The 24,051-nt window shown below is 34.1% G+C and overlaps 1 protein-coding gene across 1 annotated transcript in view; it reads left to right on the top strand.

The window, feature by feature from the left end:
- LOC132742727 (serine/threonine-protein kinase Nek9-like) overlaps positions 1-23,118 on the top strand; it is a 51,587-nt gene extending 28,469 nt beyond the window's left edge. The window contains exons 21-33 of the mRNA XM_060731193.1: positions 3,827-4,039; positions 5,026-5,278; positions 6,796-6,927; positions 7,682-7,805; positions 10,528-10,653; positions 11,839-11,959; positions 12,466-12,744; positions 13,506-13,609; positions 14,425-14,562; positions 17,629-17,713; positions 18,335-18,454; positions 19,047-19,151; positions 22,972-23,118. Of these exons, the coding sequence (XP_060587176.1) occupies positions 3,827-4,039; positions 5,026-5,278; positions 6,796-6,927; positions 7,682-7,805; positions 10,528-10,653; positions 11,839-11,959; positions 12,466-12,744; positions 13,506-13,609; positions 14,425-14,562; positions 17,629-17,713; positions 18,335-18,454; positions 19,047-19,151; positions 22,972-23,064 (1,893 nt within the window). The 3' untranslated portion in view covers positions 23,065-23,118. The remainder of the gene's footprint in view (positions 1-3,826; positions 4,040-5,025; positions 5,279-6,795; positions 6,928-7,681; positions 7,806-10,527; positions 10,654-11,838; positions 11,960-12,465; positions 12,745-13,505; positions 13,610-14,424; positions 14,563-17,628; positions 17,714-18,334; positions 18,455-19,046; positions 19,152-22,971) is intronic.
- The last annotated feature ends 933 nt before the right edge of the window (positions 23,119-24,051 follow it).

Here is a 24,051-nt window from a genome sequence, read left to right as displayed (position 1 = left end):
ATAAGCTAGGCTTAAATCAGAGGCAGGGAATCCTTGGAGCTATGAAAAATATCTTTATTAGGGTTGGTTTCAATAATGATGTAACACGAAGAATAAGCTAGGCTTAAATCACAGGCAGGGAATCCTCGGAGCTATGAAAAATATCTTTATTAGGGTAGGTTTCAATGATGTAACACCGAGAATAAGCTAGGCTTAAATCAGAGGCAGGGAATCCTCGGAGCTATGAAAAATATCTTTATTAGGGTAGGTTTCAATAATGATGTAGCACGGAGAATAAGCTAGGTTTAAATTAGAGGCAGGGTATCTTGGGAGCCATGAAAAATATCTTTATTAGGGTAGGTTTCAATGATGTAACACGGAGAATAAGCTAGGCTTAAATCAGAGGCAGGGAATTCTCGGAGCTATGAAAAATATCTTTATTAGGGTAGGTTTCAATAATGATGTAGCACGGAGAATAAGCTAGGTTTAAATTAGAAGCAGGGTATCTTGGGAGCCATGAAAAATATCTTTATTAGGGTAGGTTTCAATGATGTAAGATGGAGAATAAGCTAGGCCTAAATCAGAGGCAGGGAATCCTCGGAGCTATGAAAAATATCTTTATTAGGGTAGGTTTCAATGATGTAAGATGGAGAATAAGCTAGGCTTAAATCAGAGGCAGGGAATCCTCAGAGCTATGAAAAATATCTTTATTAGGGTAGGTTTCAATGATGTAAGATGGAGAATAAGCTAGGCTTAAATCAGAGGCAGGGAATCCTAGGAGCTATGAAAAATATCTTTATTAGGGTAGGTTTCAATGATGTAAGATGGAGAATAAGCTAGGCTTAAATCAGAGGCAGGGAATCCTCGGAGCTATGAAAAATATCTTTATTAGGGAAGGTTTCAATGATGTAACACAGAGAATAAGGTAGGCTTAAATCAGAGGCAGGGAATCTTGGGAGCTATGAAAGATATCTTTATTAGGGTAGGTTTCAATGATGTTACATGTAGAATAAGCTAGGCTTAAATCAGAGGCAGGGAATCTTGGGAGCTATGAAAAATATCTTTATTAGGGTAGGTTTCAATGATGTAACACGAAGAATAAGCTAGGCTTAAATCAGAGGCAGGGAATCTCGGAGCTATGAAAAATATCTTTATTAGGGTAGGTTTCAATGATGTAACACAGAGAATAAGGTAGGCTTAAATCAGAGGCAGGGAATCTTGGGAGCTATGAAAAATATCTTTATTAGGGTAGGTTTCAATGATGTTACATGTAGAATAAGCTAGGCTTAAATCAGAGGCAGGGAATCTTGGGAGCTATGAAAAATATCTTTATTAGGGTAGGTTTCAATGATGTAACACGGAGAATAAGCTAGGCTTAAATCAGAGGCAGGGAATCTTGGGAGCCATGAAAAATATCTTTATTAGGGTAGGTTTCAATGATGTAAGATGGAGAATAAGCTAGGCTTAAATCAGAGGCAGGGAATCTTGGGAGCTATGAAAAATATCTTTATTAGGGTAGGTTTCAATGATGTAAGATGGAGAATAAGCTAGGCTTAAATCAGAGGCAGGGAATCTTGGGAGCTATGAAAAATATCTTTATTACGGTAGGTTTCAATGATGTAACACGGAGAATAAGCTAGGCTTAAATCAGAGGAAAGGAATCCTCGGAGCTATGAAAAATATCTTTATTATCCCCCGCCGAAAAATTTCGGCAAAGGATATAGAAATAGTCTCCGTCCGTCCGACCTTCCGTCCGTACGTCCTTCCGTCCGACATTTTTGTCCGGAGCATATCTCTAAAAGTATTTGAGTTATCAACTTGAAACTTCATAGGTGGATAGACCTCATTGAGGAGGAGTGCAGTGCACAAGAATGATAACTCTACCTTGCATGATTTTTGAGTTATTGCCCTTTGTTATTTTTCAAAATGGATTTTTGTCCAGAGCATAACTCCAAAAGCCTATGAGATATTAACATGAAACTTCATAGGTGCATAGATCTCACTCAGGAGGTGTGCAGTGCACAAGAATGATAACTCTACCTTTCATAATTTTTGAGTTATCGCCCTTTGTTATTTTTCATACCTAATTTTTCACCTGAGTGGAGCATAACTCAAAAAGTGTTTGAGATATCAACATGAAATGTTATAGGTGGATATATCTTATTGAGGAGGAATGTTGTGTGCAAGAATGATAACTCTTCCCTATACAATTTTTGAGTTATTGCCCTTTGTTTTTTTTCATGCTATTTTGTCCAGAGCTTATCTGAAAAAGTATTTGAGGTATCAACTTGAAACTTCATAGGTGGATGGATCTCATTGAGGAGGAGTGCAGTGCACAAGAATGATAACTCTACCCTGCATAATTTTTGAGTTACTGCCCTTTGTTATTTTTCATTCTATTTTGTTCAGACTTTATCTCAAAAAGTATTTGAGGTATCAACTTGAAACTTCATAGGTGGATGGATCTCATTGAGGAGGAGTGCAGTGCACAAGAATGATAACTATACCTTTCATAATTTTTGAGTTATTGCCCTTTGTTATTTTTCATACCTAATTTTTCACCTGAGTTGAGCATAACTCAAAAAGTGTTTGAGATATCAACATGAAATGTCATAGGTGGATAGATCTTATTGAGGAGGAATGTTGTGCGCAAGAATGATAACTCTTCCCTATACAATTTTTGAGTTATTGCCCTTTGTTCTTTTTCATGCTATTTTGTCCAGAGCTTATCTGAAAAAGTATTTGAGGTATCAACTTGAAACTTCAAAGATGGATGGATCTCATTGAGGAGGAGTGCAGTGCTTAAGAATGATAATTCTACCCTGCATTATTTTTGAGTTATTGCCCTTTGTCATTTTTCAAAATTAATTTTTGTCCAGAGCATAACTCAAAAAGCCTTTGAGATATCAAAATGAAACTTCATAGGTGCATAGATCTCACTCAGGAGGTGTGCACTGCACAAGAATGATAACTCTACCTTTTATAATTGTTGTGTTATTGCCCTTTGTTCTTTTTCATACTTAATTTTTCAATTCAATTTTTTTTTTCTCAAAAAGTATTTGAGGTATCAACTTGAAACTTCATAGGTTGATAGATTTTACTGAGGAGGGATGCAGCACACAAGAATGATAACCTACCCTGCATTATTTTTCAGTAATTGTCCTTTGTTATTTTCAGCCATCAGTATTCACATAGGTTTCAAATCTGTAATCACTATAGCCATCAGTTTTCATTACCAAAAGACCTCTTAAAATGGAATTATTCCGCTCTACTACATATACATTCTTCCAATGAGCAAACACATTCGGCGGGGGATGGCCATGTTGACATGGCTCTTGTTAGGGTAGGTTTCAATGATGTAACACGGAGAATAAGCTAGGCTTAAATCAGAGACAGAGAATCCTCTGAGCTATGAAAAATATCTTTATTAGGGTAGGTTTCAATGATGTAACACGAAGAATAAGCTAGGCTTAAATCAGAGACAGGGAATCCTGTGAGCTATGAAAAATATCTTTATTAGGGTAGGTTTTAAGGTTATAAACCTTTGCCTGCTGGGAACAAAAAAATGATTTGTCTGCAATATAACCCTGAATCTTTATTTCAAAACAACTATTTATATAGGGCCATATAACCTGTCAAAATTTTAATTACTTATCCTATATTTCATTCATAGTTTATAACGGAATGTTGGAATAATATTATTCTTAGCTAGTACTTAATAAAGGACCTGAAATGATGTCATATAATGCTCACCACTTATCTAACATGTGTAATTAAATTTTGATATTTTTTTTCTTTATTAAAAACTTAGCATAATTGTAATATATATGAATCAATCTATTTTTAGACTGAAGTTGAAGGACAAAAGGTTCCGACCTCAGTTAGATTGAGACAGCGTGTTATAGACATATCAATGGGGCGACACCACACGGCTGTTATTGTGGAGCCTGGCCATGTATATACTTTTGGCCGGAATACGGAGGGGCAGCTTGGGATAGAGGGAACAAAACCAAACAATGCCCCTGTATTGGTGAAATCCATGGAGGATAAATGCATAGTAGTATGTTAAGTATTTATAACAAGCCTTCAATTTAATAATATGGAGTTTATATAATGCAAATCTTTTAATTAAAGGAACTCCACTGAGGTCCAATAGCCTTATATTATGAATTTTCAAATTATTTCTTAAATCAACTGGTACACTTGAATTTGAAACCAAGCAATAGATGACATATCGATTTACACTGTCTTAAATTTATAATCAATATTTATGTCATTTTTTGCACAATAAAATTGATTATTTCTGGTAAACGAAATGAGAAAATGATTTGAAAATTTGTACATGAGTTATTGGTCCAGACATACATCTAGTTATACAAAAATCTTGAAAAAATATTTTCAATCCCTTCATGTCAAAAAACCTCAGTGGAGTCCCTTTAAACTATTCATACTTAGTTTAGGTGTTAGGTCTGGTATTTTGAATAGTTTGCATGTACTGGATCCATTACACTGATACAAGTGCACCATATGTATTACATATGGTTAGAAATATATGGTGTCTCCAAGAAAAGCACACAGTAATGTTTTACATATGTTCTTCATATGTTTTACGTATGAATACACATAAATTAGGTATATTTTTCATATGGTCCTCGTTTAACATAATTATGTCATTTTACATATGAAAAACGTACTATGTTCTTAAATACATATTTTCAAAACATATGAAACACGTGCTTGACATATGGAAAACATATGGTGTGCCAAACATGTTAAACTTTACATTTAATATATGGGATAGTTGATTTGATTTCGTCATTTGAAGCTGACTTATGATATATGTAACGGAACCATCAGGTACAATACAAAGCAGATTTTGATAAATAGACAACAGTTCATGCATGCACAACAGTTAACATCTTGTACATAGACTGCAATCGGCAAAATGAATATTAAAAGTAATAAGTAAACGAGCTGTGGAAGCAATTTGTTATGTTATGAAGTATTATGTAAGTATAATAAAGCTTTAAATTTGTTGTATTATAGAGAGTGCAGTGTGGCGAGCACTATACCGTGGCCAGCACTGACCAGAATGAGATTTATTACTGGGGTTTACGCTTCAAGGACCCAACCAGTCTGTCAACGACAGATGAACATGATAGCCGGACCAGTCTCACCGGAAGTCATAAAGATGACATGCGCGTGGAATCGGTGACGCCGAGAAATGCCACTCATTCCCGTCAGGCCAGTAACACAAGTGGAATAAGTTTATCAAGTTTGAAGGATGCTAATCTTTATGGTATGATATTTATCTACGATATTGTAAAATTCAAAATGGAAAACCTTAAAAACAGTGGCCACTGTATATTTCCAGAAATATTTCCAGTCCCATCATGTCAAAAAACCTCAGTGGAGTCCCTCTGAGAAACACCTGTAGATGTGTTTATACAGTGTTGGTCATGGAACCTTAAATATTTCTCTTTCATGACATTCATTATAAAGAAGGGACCTGGCCACAAGTAATATATATATATATATATATTTTTTTTTTTTTGATGAACAATTTTGGTTACATGGTAAATTACAACTAAACAATAATTACTTAAAAGTACAAGTTAATCACATTACATTGCTTGCTTTTCTTTAACGTAAAATTACATATACCATTTTTCTATACAATACCCCAATTTTTTTAAATATAAATTTCAATTGGACAATTGAGGCGTTAATGTTAATTTGTTTGTTTGATTGGGTTTTACGTCACATAGACACAGTATAGGTCATATGGCGATGTTCCAGCTTTACGTGTGGAGGAATACCTCAGGTGCGCTTCCTTGCATTATTTCAGACACCGGACTCTGGCTGAATAGAACCAGCAATGTTCCGTAAGCTAGCGTTGTTTATGTTATAAATATACATGGATGATGTAAATGTATAAATTTAACTGTTTTCTATCATTATATAAAACAACATCCATGTTGCGACATACAGTCTAACTTGCCCATGCGACCATGTGTATTAAGCGACTTTTGTCTTAAACGACCACTTTAAATTCCCCCCGATCATTTTCTCTCTATACCTTTAATGTATTAAGCGACTTTTGCTCAACGCGACCAGCGACCGCTAATTAGTAACCTGATTGAGGTCAATCTTTTCATTAAACGACCACTTTTACCTGTCAAGTAATTGTGTTTTTAGAGAACGCCACCTCGTAATGTCACAAGTGTCAACAAATAAACGTGTGAAAAACTCTATTTCCCAAACCGTTTTAGCGTATGCAAATGAAGTTAAGTATACGCATGACGTGTATTATCCAATAATATCAGATAAACAATGCAACGCTCCGCCCCTACTGAGATGGTGTATACGCTTCGCTTGTTGACATTTAGACTGCATTGAATTGAACTTGAACTTGATCAGCAATTAAATTAATCGTAACAATTAGATGTAGTTTGTTTATTTCAAATTCTTCACTATATAGGGTTTTCGTGTTGGAGACAAGGAAAAACAACGGAGAAGTTATAAAATTCTGGAAAAAATGACAAACATGTACGTAATGGATCAAAACTGTTTTGTCAATAAATATCAGAAAGTTATTTTTTACATTTGCATCCAATTAGATTATCGGAGTGTACTAATTATTCAACATTTATATAAAAATAAGTTGAAAAACATTCCCACCGCATAAGAAAGATGTCATTAATAAATTTTGACTTTTATATCATGCTGACTGTCTTAAGAGACTGTTTCATTAAGCGACCGTTTTGGGTGTTTCCCTTGCGCGGTCGCTTAATACACGTTTGACTGTAATTACAGATGTGACAAACACAGATAAAGAATCGGAGGGTAAGAAAAGCCCTCAAAGACAGGCGAGTCTCGACAGTGGGTACACTGGTGACCTTAGTGGAGGCTCGGAAATGGCCATGAGGACAGGATTTCGTCCATTGAGTATGTATCATAAATTTTTTACTGTGAAACCTGTACAAGGAAGACCCTTTTAGAGAAAAGTAATTTCATTATTGCTGAAATTTGCTGTTTTAGAGAGGTTTAACTTATTTTTAAGTCAGTGTTCCCATGTATAGTTTTCATTGGGCTGTTTTTACATATGTTCTTAAACAAATGTACATAAATTTGGGAAAGAATCAAGAAATAATAAATCCCAAACTGTGATTTTATTGCTCAATTAAATCACTGTTTTGAGTTTTGATGGAAGGAATGATATCACAGGGGCGTAGCCTCAGTCATATGACTCATATGACACCAGTACTGATGAGTTACAGTTGACTGGTGTAAGGTGGTGGGCAATGGGGCGGTGGCCTAGTTGTTAAGTTGTGTGCCTTTCAAGCCATGGATCATGGGACCTAGGCCTACTCGGGTCACGACCATGTTTCTTCATATGACATCAGTACTAGTTGGTTCCAGGAAGCAGACTCAAAAGTGATTAATATAAATTAGAAAACTTATTTCACAATCATGCTTAAATAAATATGTTTTAACAGGTGTATAACTTTATGTAAGAACTTCTAAAGGTACATTTATTGAAAGATCAGCTGAAGTGTTATCAAACCTTTCTGTTATAACCGGTGGTGTACCGCAAAAGGCTTAAATAAATATGTTAAAATTGATAACCTTTTGTAAGAATTTTCCAAAGGTACACAGAAAAGAGAAGCTTAGGTGTTATCAAATCTTTCTGTTATAACAGGTAGTGTACCCAGAAGGTCAACAAGTGCTAGCAGTCGGGAGAATGCGAAAGAGAAAGAAAAAGAGATAGACAGTGTACCACGAGATGACTCAGAAATTATATACCCGCCAGACCATCTGATGAGGTAAAAATAAAATGTTTACACTTTCAGGGCTATTTAGTGGTAGTTAAAATAAAAAACAATGTTATTGGTGTAGAGCCAAGCCAGTTAGGGCTAGTTTCGCTTTCTAATAGTATTTTCATCAATGTATCTCCAATACGACGAAGAAATCTTATTTATTGTCTTGTTCAGATGAAGAGTTAAATAAATTATTTCACCATTTTACTTTTACTTTTCATACCTTTAAAGACAATTGTCTTTGTTAAACTTTGTTAAACAACTGTTAAAATATTTCATACATGTCATTATAGAGTAAATCCCTGCCTGTAGATTAGGCTTAATACTAGAAGATAAGCGTAACCATTGTTTTTGTTTTCGAAACTGTTCAAAGGCAATTGTCCTTTGAATAATATGGGTAAACAACTTAAACTCACTGAACAGTAGATAGGCTTTTCCCTCCATGTTGTGTACTTGATTGACCAATGAAAGCATGTAATATAAACTATGATCGAAGTAATTGACATGTTTTCCCTACAATGTTCATGGTATATTCCCTGAACATTATTCTTCTAAATTTTGTTGTGCTTGTTAAACATATAAAGCAGCATGCCTCCAGATTCATGCTAATTTTCAGATATTTTTAGCTCACCTGTCACAAAGTGACAGGGTGAGCTTTTGTGATCGCTTTTCGTCCGGCGTCCGTCCGGCGTCCGTCCGTCGTCCGTCCGTAAACTTTTACTTTAAATGACATCTCATAAACCACTAAGCCAATTTCATCCAAACTTCACAGGAATGTTCCTTTGGTGGTCACCTTTAAAAATTGTTCAAAGAATTTAATTCCATGCAAAACTCTGGTTGCCATGGCAACCGAAAGAAAAAACTTTAAATATCTTCTTTTAAAAAACCATAAGAGCTAGAGCTTAGATATTTGGCATGAAACATCTTCTAGTGAGTGTCTACCAAATTTGTTCAAATAAAAGCCCTGGGGTCAAAATTGGCCCCGCCCCGGGGGTCATTGATTTTCCCTATATGCATATAGTAAAAACTTAAAAAATCTTCTTTTAAAGAACTCAAAGAGCTAGAGCTTAGATATTTTGGCATGAAACATCTTCTAATGAGTGTCTACCAAGTTTGTTCAAATAAAAAGCCCTGGGTCAAAATTGCCCGGCCCGGGGGGTCATTGATTTTCCCTATATGCATATAGTAAAAAACTTAAAAAATCTTCTTTTAAAGAACCCAAAGAGCTAGAGCTAAGATATTTAGCATGAAAACATGTTCTAATGGGTGTCTACCAAGTTTGTTCAAATAAAAGCCCTGGGGTGAAAATTGGCCCCGCCCCGGGGGTCATTGATTTTCCCTATATGCATATAGTAAAAACTTAAAAAATCTTCTTTTAAAGAACTCAAAGAGCTAGAGCTTAGATATTTGGCATGAAACATCTTCTAGTGTGTGTCTACCAAGTTTGTTCAAATAAAAGCCCTGGGGTCAAAATTGGCCCGGCCCCGGGGGGTCATTGATTTTTCCTATATGCATATAGTAAAAACTTAAAAAATCTTCTTTTAAAGAACCCAAAGAGCTAGAGCTAAGATATTTAGCATTAAACATGTTCTAATGGGTGTCTACCAAGTTTGTTCAAATAAAAGCCGTGGGGTGAAAATTGGCCCCGCCCCGGGGGGTCATTGATTTTCCCTATATGCATATAGTAAAAACTTAAAAAATCTTCTTTTAAAGAACTCAAAGAGCTATGGCTAAGATATTGAGCATCAAACATGTTCTAATAGGTGTCTACCAAGTTTGTTCAGATACAAGCCCAGGGGTCAAAATTGGCCCCGCCCCGGGGGTCATTGATTTTCTTTATATGTGTTTAGCAAAAACTTTAAATCTTCTTTGAAAAAACCCAAATAGCTAGAGTTTAGATATTAAGCATGAAACATCTTCTAGTAAGTGTCTACAAAGTTTGTTCAAATAAAAGCCCTGGCGTCAAAACTGGCCCGGCCCCAGGGGTGTCATTGTTTTTAACTATATGTGTATAGTAAAAACTTAAAAAAAATCTTTTAAAAAGCCCAATGAACTAGAGCTTAAATGTTTAGCATGAAACATCTTCTTATGGGTGTCTACCAAGTTTGTGCAAATAAAAGCCCTTACGTTAAATTGGCTCTGCAACGTTGGGGGGGGGGGGGGGGGTTTGGGGGGACCGATATACAGGTGAGCGACCTCAGGGCCATCATGGCCCTCTTGTTTTAAATGTATTTAAAAGTAAAATATTGTGCAGTAAAGTTAACAAAGAAAATAATTTACAGTAACACATTGCAAACAGCTCATTCAATCCACATAAATTACCAAAAAGAGGTCAAAATAAGCAAAATTAGCCCTTACAGTGTTAGTAACGCAGAAGAAATGTAGTGATAAATTCTGCAAAAACAACTTTTAATCACATATAACATTTAAATCATCACTTGTATCTTGTAACATTTTACTTTTTCTTAAATGTAATTTTCTTGAAATATTTCGGAACATCTGGAGGCATGCAGCTTTAAATACCATGGAAATATGAGGCATCAGTATACATCATGCATTGTAATAAGGCTCTCCACTGTTGTTAACTTAGTCATTGTAATTTTGATACTGACTACCCTGGAATTTGAAATCGACTGTTCCAGTATTCAAATCTGAGCAAATCCATTACAAAAAAAAAATCTGCAGGGTCAGGGATAATACTTTGTTGTTTTTATTTTTCTCCCTGTAGGATTATGCCAGGAGAGGAAATGTTGACCTTGAACTCATTTTTCTGTCATGGGGAGAATATATTTATACAGCTGGAAACTACCGCCCCACCCCCAAGGAGAAAATCCAGAAAAAAGCGTGGAATCAGGTCAGTTTTCTCAAATTAAAAAAAAATAAAATAAACAACTTTTATACATTGTGTGTAGATAAGAAAACGTCTTCCTTTTTCTGTTACACTCTTTCATAAAAGCAAAAAATTTATAGAATTCATTTCATTTCTTATAACAAACAATACAATTTTGGTACTATTATAATTTATACGAGGGATGATAAAAAAATTAACTGGACTTTGTAGATGATTCTTTACCTGTGAATGAATTTACATAAAAATACACTGGATATAAATTGGAATCAATCCCCCAAATGATACAAAAAATACCAACAAGAAATATTAACAAATAAAAAAATTATGCTGTTATTGGCATGTACATGTAAAGCAATGTGGCGCACGGTAAAACTTAAATTGACGTTAACGATGTCAGAAGCGTATTGTCTTTAACGGAGCAGCTTTCTATTATTAAAACATTTGAACTGAGATAATGTTTGCTTTCGTACCAACAAACAAAACAAAACAAAAAAATGATTAGAATAAACATAAGATTGTGACTGTCACTAAACGTACATTACTAATTAACTAAATGTTTTGGTCAAGTGATTTTAACATACAATATTTTGTTAAGATCAATGATAAACCTACTTAGTTAACTGTTCCCAATTGTAAACCTTTTGACACAAAATGATTGATATTGTATAAATCTATTTAAGTTTAATTTATGATGTAAAAAAAACATGTTTTGAGCAGTCTTAACTAAAGTTTTTTTGGGGGGGGAGGGGTCCGTGTCCAAGGGGTTAAGGTCATTGACTTCAAACCACATGTTGCTCTTTGTTGTGGGGTCCGAATCCCGCAAAGAACTTTGGATTCTTTCATATGAGAAAGTTATCCGGCTAGCTTACAGAACGTCATTGATGGTTCTATTCAGTTGCCCGTTAAATGTGCCTGAAAAAATGCACAGAAGAGCGCCTGACATCTTCCTCTACCAGTAAAGCTGGAACATCGCCATATGACCTATACTGGTTCGGTGTGACGTAAAACCCAATCAAACAAACTCAAGTTTATGTGTATGGTACCATTAAAGTGTCTCAAATATTCATGTTATTTAAATGTCACCAGATGACCTATACTGGTTGGGTGTGACGTACAACCCAATCGAACTAACAAACTAAAGTTTATATGTAAAGTATCATTGACGTGTATTGGTTCTATTATTTACAGGAAAAGATATAGTGGATCTACGCTGCCTGTACCGAACACAAACACAGGGATGTCTGTGTCCAGTAGAGAAGGTGGTGATGAATATTCATCAGAAACTTCCGAGATGGACACCCAGGGAACTGTATGTATTATACACACTGTCCCAAATTGCAAATAATATTTTTGATGTAAAAATAATACATGTATTATATTAGTTATTATAAATTTTCCATCAGTATGCATTTAATATAATAATAATACCCTGTTTAAATACTTTATGTAAATCATTACTGAAAGTGCCATATGATCTCAACTATGTTGGATGCGATTTAAAACCTAGCAAAACAAAAAAGAAATTGGTTTGTTTGATTTTTTTTTCAACTGGCAGGCAGGTTAAACAAACATTTGTCAAGTACAAATTTAATGTACAAATCTGTATTGATATTATGTTTCTTTTGTTTGAGAAATCATGCTTACCCCCATGAACAAGCTACATGCAGGACTGGCATGAAATTTGTTTTAAAGGTAAGGTAGATGAGCAAAGTTCGACAACTTTTTGGAAGCCTATGTTTGTGATAAACATGTAGTTATTATAAATAAGTTTGTAATTGGTAATAGTGATATATATTAGGTTAATTTCTATTACAGGTCCCAACCTGGATTAAAGAAGAGCTTGCCAATTCCCAGCCAGAGGATACTCCAGGCTTGAACCCAGGACTTGGACTAAACCCGCCCACCATTGGTGATGATACGGATGGTAACCTTGCCGACGACACGAGTGAACAATCGGACGAGGACAGGAACCGAGGGGTGAAAGATACATCAATGTCGAGTATACAAATTAACAGAGACCTCACTCCGTGTAAATTGCCTCCAGACAAAAATCTGACGCCAAGAAATAGCGATCTTGCCCCTCCAGTTAGCAAGGTCAGTTTTGATTATTAACTCCTAACCTTCTGAATTTTCATAATGGATTTGCCTTTCTTGAAAAAAAAAATGGAACAGTTTTTGTTTAAAAGTTTAAATATTTTAAAATCAAAACACAAAATTTTAATATAAAATAGAAACACTGCATGAATATGAAGGCTTGTGGTTATGATAAACTGGTGGCAATGGCCTTTAACTTTCAGTTCCAGCGGGTTAAGGGTTAACTTAGTAACGAAACTTATTTATCTTCTTCTTTGCAATGAGGTTCTGAAATGTATTAGTGAGATATAACCAGAAAAACCAGATCAATGATGAAGGGCTGTCAATGAACGTATCCCCCCAATGCAACCCAGAGTCATAAGTAGCATACATTGTTTGAAACTGAGTGAAATAATATTAAAAGTGTTGGTTCATCTATAAGAATGCATAACAGAAAAAAATAAAATATGATATCTTAGTTACATCATTTTGTTGATTTTGTATTTTACTTTTTCTTGCAGAATTCTTTAAATAAAGTAAATTGGTAGCAGAATTACTTCAGATTTGTGATATGATTATTTATTTGTGCACATTAAAAGTATAATTTTCTTAACATTCTTCTGCAGGGAGAAATAACTGAAGTATGGTCGAAAATTGTACTTATCCAAAAAAAAAATGATTTGCCAAAATGTACAGCATTGCAATTGTAAAAGATTTGTACATGGTATATTTTGTATATATTTTTTTTCACATACACATATATTTATATATTTTTCTTACAGAATTCTCCTAGAGAAGTAAGGATAAGGTCATTTTCTAACAACAGCACTGAGAGCGAGGTGTCTAACCAATCGGATGGTAGTACCAAAGATCTAACTATAGCAAGGTATTACATGTAATTAAGTTTTAAAGCTGCATTAAATAAGTTTTAAAGCTGCATTTAATAAGTTTTAAAGCTGCATTAGATAAGTTTTAAAGTTGCATGAAATATGGTTTAAAGCTGCATTAAATAAGTTTTAAAGCTGCATTAAATAAGTTTTATAGCTGCATTAAATAAGTTTTAAAACTGCATTAGATAAGTTTTAAAGTTGCATGAAATATGGTTTAAAGCTGCATTAAATAAGTATAAAAGCTGCATTAGATAAGTTTTAAAGTTGCATGAAATATGGTTTAAAGCTGCATTAAAATAAGTTTTAAAGCTGCATGCAGGCATCAAAAATAACTTCAAGGAGGAGGAGTAGCTTCTAAATCCAGTATGTGGGGAACTTTTTTCAACTCGTCCTGCATGGAGTTCTCTTAAATTTTACTTGTAATTATGAGCAGACATGAGGAATTTTTCAATCTCTGACATGCATCCAGATTCATGAAAATTAAAAAAATGTATTTTAAATAATATATTGTGAAGCTAACAAAAAGAGTAATTTACATGTACGTAATATACACAGAAGGCAATTTCAGTCCACATTAATAACTGAAAAGAGGTCAAAATATACTGTATAAGTAACACAGTAGTAACATGGTGAGAAATTCTGCTTAATTAGTCATTGATAGCAAATAACATGTTAATCATTACTTGAACCTTGAATCTTATTACTTTTCCTTCCTAGTACCTTTTGCTCAGATTCGATTTTCTTGAAATTTTATCACTCATCTGGAGGCGTGCAGCTTTAAACCGTGATTGTTCTTTTATTTATATTACAGTCGTTCAAAGACAGTGATGTCTATCAGTACTAAACAGAACAAACGTCACATCTCTAGTCAAATGTCACGCGCCAAAAGTGCTTCAACAAGCTCCCAATGGGCACATAACAGGTTCCGGCAAAACAGAAGTTATACTGGGTAAGTAAGATAATTGCAGTCAAATACCTCTTTGTTATGTGGAATAAATAATTGTACCAGGGTAAGTTCTGTTTTGAAGAGTTACTTCTGTTGGGTCACACAGTAGATTCCACTTAAAACTAGTTTTGAAATAATTATTATGCTACATTTGAAAATTTTTGAGTGCTGCTTTGAAATTTTGAACTTTCCGTCTCTTTATTTTATTAAGCAGTTTCAGGGTTTTTTGTTGTTTTTTGTTTTGTTTTTCATTTCATTTAATGAACTAAATCAAACAGATGCCAATGCTGGGTCCCTCTTTATCTACAGCATATACAAGTGTTTGTTTGCTTATTTTTTTTATTTTTTAAGGTCATTGATTTTAACAGTGTTTTTGATCGAGTACTTCTAACGCCAGTGCAAACAGATCCTATAAACAGATTAACTGAGACCCGAATCTTCAATTTTTAGCTTGACTATACAAAGTATATGGAGAGCTGTCCGACTCGCCCCGGCGTCGGCGTCAGCGTCCAGATTTCAGATTAAAGTTTTGGTGCAGTTAAATATTTTTCACTATAACTTTGTCATTTCTTAAGGTATCAACTTCAAACTTCAAATATATTTTTTACTGTTACTTCTTTATTTGTTAAGGGATCAACCTCATACTTCAAATATATGTACCTTATCATCATCCCCATCTTATGTGACAAGGTTCATAACTCTAGCACCAATATTTTCAGATTTATCTCCCCTTGAACTTAGAAATTTCCTCAAACAATACTATTTTTTACTGTTACTTCTTTATATGTTAAGGGATCAACCTCATACTTCAAATATATGTACCTTATCATCATCCCCAACTTATGTGACAAGGTTCATAACTCTAGCACCAATATTTTCAGATTTATCTCCCCTTGAACTTAGAATTTTCCTCAAAAAATACTATTTTTTACTATAACTTTTTTAGATTTAAAGGTATCTACCTCAAACTTCAAATACTTATTCCTTATCATCAATTACATTTTATGTGACAATGTGCATAACTCTTAAAGCAATATTTACAGATTTATCTCTCTTTGAACTTAGAATTTTCTTTAAGAAATATTATAACTTCTTTACTTTTTATGGTATCTACTTTAAACTTCAAATATATATTTCTTATCATTACACACATGTTGTGTGACAAGGTTCATAACTCTAGTGTGACTATTTCTAGAATTATTCCCCTTGATCTTGGAATTTATGTTAACAAAAGGTTTTTTTACTATAACTTAATACATAATTATACATAATTGAATTTTCTTTCATAGTTTTGTCCTCCTTACTGCTTCCAGTATTTTAATAGTCGAGCTTCGCTGTCTCCTGTGACAGCTCTTGTTATCCTTTTAATTGCTATAGTTTGGCATAAATTTTACCAGATTTTCTTACCAGAATTTCATACAAAAAGTTATCATCACTATTACAGCCAACAAAAGGTGAAGGGTGTGAGGTAATAAAGATGTATAGTTAATTATTTTTTGTCACATTATCATGTTTCTTAGTTTTGCTTTATTTGTTGTCTGTAAATAATGTAACTTATCCACTAGCTTTTTTTTTGGGGAGGGGGGGGGTTGTTGTTTTTTTAGGGGGGGGGGGGGGGGATATGTCTTTGTTTGTGAGTATGGAAGGTGGGGCATATTCTTTATTAGTTAATGTTGTTGTCTTCAAACCACTTGTCCCTCTTAGCAGTGTGTTTGAATCTCGCTTGGGACTTTCGGTTTTTTATGAAACGAAGCCATACAACTAGCTTATGGAAGTCGGTAGAAAGAAAAACCAACCATTTGTTTGCCGATAGCATGTTACTTTGGTTAAGCTGTTTAATTTCTAACGTGACTTGTTCTTTGCCCAGGTGTTTTACATGTAAAACTGTCAGTTACTAGTATACAAAAGTAGCTCATTGTCTATAAGACACTGAAATTGCACTGTTGTATATAATTTTGTATTTTTGTTACACTGTATATCATCTGCGTATCACATTGTTTTATAATTGTATAATTATAAAAACAATGATAAATTGAAATTATGTTTTAGATACGTAATTACAGTATTTGTTATTTATTATTACTTAAAATGTAACCTAATGTAAGTGTCATTTAATGAATTGAATGTAATTATAGCATTTATTATTGTTCATTAAAATCTAATGAATATGCATCAATTAATGTAATGTTAATTTACATTTCATTTGATATTGATTTAATATAAATGAGTAAAGCATCATTCCTGTGTCACTTATGTATTTACTGATTCATTTTTGTGTCACCATAGTATTTCTTTTAAATTTTGTATATTTAGACTTTTGTATTATATCTTTTCTAATATATTAAACATTATGTATTAACTTATATTCGCACAACAAAATTTGTTGCAGTATTCATTCAAATTAGAAATAAGGTCTTAGACAAGAGAATGAACATTTTAGACAATCGATACTTAGCCATATTTCTGTAATTTTTAAATGATGTAAAAAGAATGGATGATAGATAGAACTCTTAATCTAAGATAATTCAGTGATTATGCCCTTTAATTGTACTTTATATAACACCAGGTCTCCAAAAACATATATTTAAGGGACGTTGATTTTAAATGGTGGCCTGAAAATTTACTTTTCTTTATAATATGCTAACAAATCCATGGTCAATATTAAACCTAGCCACTTTAGAGCTACCAGGAATTAGATGTTGATTTTGTTTAATGAGGAAATGAAATGGATGTGTTGTACTTAGCTGGACTGTTCGAAGGAAAGGGATAACCAGGGATACTCACCCAGCCGTCTTGCCACTCATTGGTTGCAAGTACTATTTTCAAAACAACTAAAGGGAATATGTTGAAACTTCACAATCTTATTTGAAACATAGTAGGTCACTGTTCAGTGGCAATAACTCTATGACTTTAACAGAATTACGGCTCTTTTATCCATGTTGATATTGTACTATCAAACGCTGAGATTATTATAGTTGAGCATGCTGTCCTACCAACAGCTTTTGTTGGCATGGTAAAATTGTATTATGTTTTTCATATTAATTAAAGAATGCTAACAATATGTTGTAGGCAAGATATGGGTTTAAAGGAACAGTTGAGTGCCCGGGGATTTGTGTCTGACGTGACAGTGAAAAGACGAGAAGAGGCATTATTGGTAAGGACTTAATATTATACTTAAACTAAATTTGTTTTAATTGTAAATGAAATCCAAACAGTATACCCTAAAGCAATTGAAGATATTTCTGTGAAAGTTTGTTAGAAATTCCAATAGAAAATGTCAGGAAAGAATTTATTCACATCTACAAATCTGGAAGAAAAATGATCCATCGGAAGCATTAACCACAACTGGGTTTGATCATGTCTGTCCATAAGGGATAATAACAAAATACAAACCCTGTATGAGAACCCCCAGTTGAAGTTTTTTTTTCCTGATGTTCAAATTTATTTAATACGGTTAATGTCTTGGGCATTGAAGCTTTTCTTTCCATCATGGCATCATATTCAAAATTTTTTAGTGCTGAGGAGTAGAAATCGCTAAGATTTGTAATAAATCATTTAGTGGTGTTGCAGTAAATGTTCAAGCTCGTAACCTCTAAGCAATAGACACAATAAAATCGAATCTGCAACTGTTTATTTTATTTACTTTGCTTTTGAGGATTTCTCCTTTCAAACATTTTAGCTGGGAAGTCAAATTTTTTCTATAAAATTATTTTTACAAGTTATTTGTATTTCTTAACAAAATCTACTAAACCTAGCTGTTATGTAATTTTTACAGGGTGAACTTCACATGACCAGGGAGGAGAAGAAAATGGCAGAGAAACGTATAATGGAGTTAGAAAATGAGCATTTACGACGGCAAGAACAATTTAGAAACGAGGCGGAACAAAGGGCATTGGTAAATTATAATTTTATATGTATTTGTGACCATTATTAGTAATTTAGTATTCTTGAAAATAATTCATCGATTGCACCTTCAGAAAGGGACTAGATTAAAGCGTGAGTTCTTGTTTAGTGCTTTATTTTTCTAACTGGTTACCATTACAACTTATATTGTGTAATCATATACATGTGCTATTAAGTCTGAAGTCAAAAATGACATCTACCATGGGTCATGCCATGTTGGAATAGTATTTGCACAGGTATCTGGGGTCTTATACACTAACAGCTGAAAGTTACTACATATCATGACATTGACTGTGCTTTTTTTTGACTGAAAACACATGAACTGTGTCTTTCTTTTAATCAGACTAATGTATTCTAAACCAATTCCAGGGGAAAAAAAATATAAAAGCCTCCACATCTTATCTATTATGATTCGTCTCCTGGTCTATGTTTGTTTGAAATCTAAAACGGTTGATTTAGCTTACGGACTAATGTTCCTCCATCAGTACAGCTGGAAAATTACTATGTGACCTTTAAGATGAATTTTAGAAAGTGTGACATAAAACCCAGCTGAAATGCTAGCATGGTTTTTTATACAATTTTAGGAGAGGGAGAAAGCTCTACAGAGCCAGATAGAGGCATTGAGGCAACAAGTTCAGAATCAAACTTCACAGTTACAGGATAATAACAAAGTCGTCATGTCATTAAAGGTATTGAGAAATTCATTATGTTTAAAAAATAGAGAAAATAAGAATCCCTAAACAAAGTCCATAATGGCAAAATTAAAAATGTTGCAGGCTCGGTTTGATTGAGCCTGTTCATGGAGGGTACTGCAAAGTGCATACTACCACCCATGCCCCCTAGCACCAGCTTAAGCAGAATCAACATTTAAACATGAAAGTGGCAAACATTTATTTAAATCTGTGAGAAATGCTTACTAAATATGACTAATTTGAATAAAAGAATGAATAAACCATGAATGGGAAGCTGCGTTCCCAATTATGGGACAAGTAAAATTAGTCCTTTCTTAGAAAAACTGTCAGTTTTTTAGCTCACCTGAGCTTGCTCAGGGTGAGCTTTTAGGATCGGTGAATGTCAGTCGTCCCTCGTCCGTCCACAATTGCTTGTGAACACTCTAGAGGTCTAATTTTTGACCCAATCATCATCAAACTTGGTCAGGATGTTTGTCTAGGTGATAGCTCGGATGAGTTTGGACATGGGTCATCTCGGATGAAAAAGTAGGTCACAGGAGCTATGAATAGAAAAACCTTGTGAACACTCTAGTGGTCACATTTTTGAACCAATCATCATCAAACTTGGTCAGAATGCTTGTCTAGTCAATTGCTTGGATGAGTTCGAACATGGGTCATCTCTGATAAAAAACTAGGTCACAGGAGCTAAAAATAGAAAAACCTTGTGAACACTCTAGTGGTCACATTTTTGACCCAATCATCATCAAACTTTGTCAGGATGCTTGTTTAGATAATAGCTCAGATGAGTTTAAATATGGGTCATCTCGGATGAAAAACTAGGTCACCGGAGCTATAAATAGAAAAACCTTGTTAACACTCTAGTGGTCACAATTTTGACTCAATTGTCATCAAACTTGGTCAGGAAACTTGTCTAGGTCATTGCTGGGAATAAATCGAACATGAAACAACATCTCGGATGAAAAACTAGGTCACAGGAGCTAAAAATAGAAAAATCTTGTTAACACTCTAGTGGCTACTGCTGTTATCCAAATATTGTGTTAATTGGTCTGAAAGTTTGTTTTGATGATTTTGTAAGTCAAGATCAAACATGGGTCATCTTGGATGAAAAACTATGTCACACCCCCCAAATATGGAAAAACCTTGTTAACATTCTAGTGGTCACATTTTCGACTCAATTATCATCAAACTTGGTCAGGATGCTTGTCTAGGTAATTGCTTGGATGAGTTCGAAATCGCATGTGAAACTAGGTCACCGGAGCTAAAAATAGAAAAATCTTGTTAACACTCTATTTATACCCCCACCACAAAATGGGGGGGGGGTGCTATAATGGATTCGCTTTGTCGCGTCGGTCGGTCGGTCGGTCCGTCTCCATTTTCGTGTCCGCTCTGTAACTCCTACACTAATTGAGAGATTTTCTTCAAACTTGGCTCAAATGTTCACTTCAACAAGGGGATGTGCAGAACCCATGTTGCCCATGTGTCAGCTCAAGGTCAAGGTCACAATTGAAGGTCAAATATCAAACAATGAAATATTAGACAGTATGTCATGTCCGCTCTGTAACTCCTCCACTAATTGAAAGATTTACTTCAAACTTGGCTCAAATGTTCACCTCAACAAGGGGATGTGCAGAACCCATGTTGCCCATGTGTCAGCTCAAGTACCAGGTCACAATTGAAGGTCAAATATCAAACAATGAAATATATGACAGTATGTCGTGTCCGCTCTGTAACTCCTACACTAATTGAAAGATATTTTTCAAACTTGGCTCAAATGTTCACCTCAACAAGGGGATGTGCAGAACCCATGTTGCCCATGTGTCAGCTCAAGGTCAAGGTCACAATTGAAGGTCAAATATCAAACAATGAAATATTAGACAGTATGTTATGTCCGCTCTGTAACTCCTACACTAATTGAAAGATTTTCTTCAAACTTGGCTCAAATGTTTCTCCTCACAAGGGGATGTGCAGAACCCATGTTGCCCATGTGTCTGCTCAAAAGGGCAAGGTCAAAAATTGAAAAATTTAAATACAAACAATGGGAAAAAATTTAAAACATATGTTTAATTTTCCGCTCTGTAAGGGCCAACATTTTTTATTTGAAAAGGGTTTTCCCCTTTTTAAATTTTTTGGCCCCCAAAAAGTTGAACCTAAACAAAGGTTTTAAAGGTTTGGGGAAACCCCCTGTTCCCTTTTTCGGGGGGTTAAAAGGTTTTAAAGGGGGCACTTTTTAAGGGCAAAAATTTACTTAAAAAAATGTTCTTAAATTTTTTAAAAATTTTATTTTAAAAATTTCTGAAAACTAGAAAAAAAGGGGATTTGCCCCCAAACTTAAAATATTATTTAAATTCGCCAATTTTAAAAACCCGGTTTAAATTTCCATTTCCCTTTTTTTGCAATTTTTGACAAAGTTAAAATGCCCCTTTTAAGTCATTAGATTTACATACAATCAATACTAGACAATACGTTATGTCCGCTCTATAAATTCTATACTAATGGAAGGATTTTCTTCAAACTTTACTCAAATGTTCACCCCAATTTGGCAATGTGCAGAACCCATCTTAACCCTTGTGCCAGCTTAAGGTCGAGGCCACTCTTCAAGGTCAAAAATTGACTTAGAAAATGTCTAGTACATTGGGAAAATGAAAGGTTATTTGTAACTGTTCGAACATGATTTGACAATATATATTTATACTAATACCTGTACAATTAGTCTTTTTTTCACCAGAGATAATTTCCTTTTATGTATATGTATTTGTGCCACTAAAGTTATTCTCTAAACCACCTTACCAAGTCGTCTTTCTGTCAAGGACATTGGTGGGGGTATGAATCGCATTCAGGGGGGAAAGTTCTAAATTCTAAAAGGGGGTTTTTTTCCAAAATATCCTGGGAAAAATTTGGGCTGAAAATTTTTTTGAAAGTTTCTGTGGTTTTTAATATGTGCACCTGGGTAAAAAACTAAGTCGACGCTCAAAAGGATAATCCTTGTTAAACCCCTTGTAGTGGTCAAAAATTTTTTTGACTCCAATTCTGAGATTGGAGAATCCCTTTGTCCGGGTAATTTGGGGTTTTGGTAAATTTGATAAGGGCGGTGAGGGGGATCTAGGGCCATCATGGGGCCCTTTGTTTTAAAGGAAAAAAAAAACAAAATTTTGGGGGCCACCAAAAAATTGTGTAAAAAAAATTTAAACAACAAAATAAAAATATCCCAGCTTTTGTTTGGGGAAGTCAAAAATATTTTATTTATATTCAAAGATAACTGTGTAGCAATTATGAATATTTTCTAATATCAAATTTGAGCATATTTTTTTCCAGAATATGATGGAACAATGATAAGAAAAATAATTGTTACAAATAATAACATATAAAATTAAATGGCAAAATCCTTATTTGTCAGATACTAGGCTTTTGTTTTAAAGAAAACTGTTTTTATCACGGTAAGAGGGACTAAATAAGAACGGAAGTAATTGGTCCGACTGAATACATGTATTTGGTAAACATTCGTATTTTGGGGTGCTTCCTAAAATGGAAGTTACTTGAATAACAAGAAATAATTGATGCTTAAAAGGTGCGTTTGAAGCAATTTAATTAGTGACAGTTGAAGTGGTACTCTATGTAAACAGATTCACTTATGTTTTTTAGGATATATTATTCAATATGACTTAGAAACAATGTTTTTTTGGGGTGGGTTGTGCATTAATTGTTCTGCAATTTAGTACAAGAGTGCAGTTCATCATACATGTAAATTACAGTTTCAGTTAAAATCTTTTATCAAATTAGACCGGTCACACATATTTATTGTTATGTTTTTATATTTTAGGATGAATTATCAAAAGTTCAAAAGAAGAAAAGCAGGTTAGGGTCACGGAGTTTCGGAGGGACGTCAGATAGTAAAGTCTGTTCTTTACAATGATTATAGCAGAAAGACATGTAGCTCGTCTGCAAAAACTCTCAAAATTCTGGAAACTAAGTGATCCCACGGAAGCATTAATCACAACAAAATTACATAAGAATTGCAGGCTTGGTTTGATTGAGTCTGTACATGAGAGATAATGAATAAGTGCAACATCCCTCACGTCCCCTATCACCTGCTTGAAGCCTTGAGGAGTATTGAATCTCTTATATTTTACCTGTATTTGAGACTGTTTGTACCATACTGCAGAAAAATGGCAGGAGAGAGCTAGAATCGTAGCTTTTTGCTACCTTCTGCTCAACTTTTATTATCTTCATTTCATTACGGAATAGAGGATAGAAGAACAGTTTAACAATATAAGAAGAAAAATGTTTGAATAAGTGAGGATAACTAGACATGTAATAGTTGGTGCTTAAGAGATGGTGTGATGATGTCCTGTACACTAACGTTGTTCGCAACTCTTTGAAAGCAAGCTGTTGAAAGTTTCATGCCTGCATTGCTTCCATGCAGTCGTACATGACTGCTCCATTTATTGCTCAAGTTTGGCATTTTGATATTGAATTTCTTTGAGTGTATAACAACATGTTCTGAATTCTAAAAAGGGTATGTACATTAAGCAGAGTAAGTGTTTGAATAAAAGCAAAAAATGAGAGGATTTCTCAAGCAGAACATTCATTTAAGGAAAAGTCTTCTGTCCAGTGTACACGGAACACAATTTACGAGTGACTAAATCATCTGTAACTGGAGATCAGTCACTGATTGCTTGAAAAGAGTGTTGAAACAATGATAACCCATGTTTGAAACATGGGTTGTTGAAGTGTATCTGTTGAAGAAAAGTAAGAGTTAAAAAACCTGTTGAAAAATAGTTCAATTAAAATTTAGTTTAAGGGGTAAAATGATTTTTACCTTGCATAATTTATCTTGCATAATATGATATGTTTCTCTGTATACTTTATTTTTATATTTTGATTTATTCATATTATTGTC

The sequence above is a fragment of the Ruditapes philippinarum genome, unplaced genomic scaffold, assembly GCF_026571515.1.
Source record: "Ruditapes philippinarum isolate M1 unplaced genomic scaffold, ASM2657151v2 ctg2406_1_1_1_1, whole genome shotgun sequence".
Classification (NCBI taxonomy): Eukaryota; Metazoa; Mollusca; class Bivalvia; order Venerida; family Veneridae; genus Ruditapes; species Ruditapes philippinarum.
The sequence above is the reverse complement of the archived record's forward strand: the minus strand, read 5'-3'. Positions and strand labels throughout refer to the sequence as shown.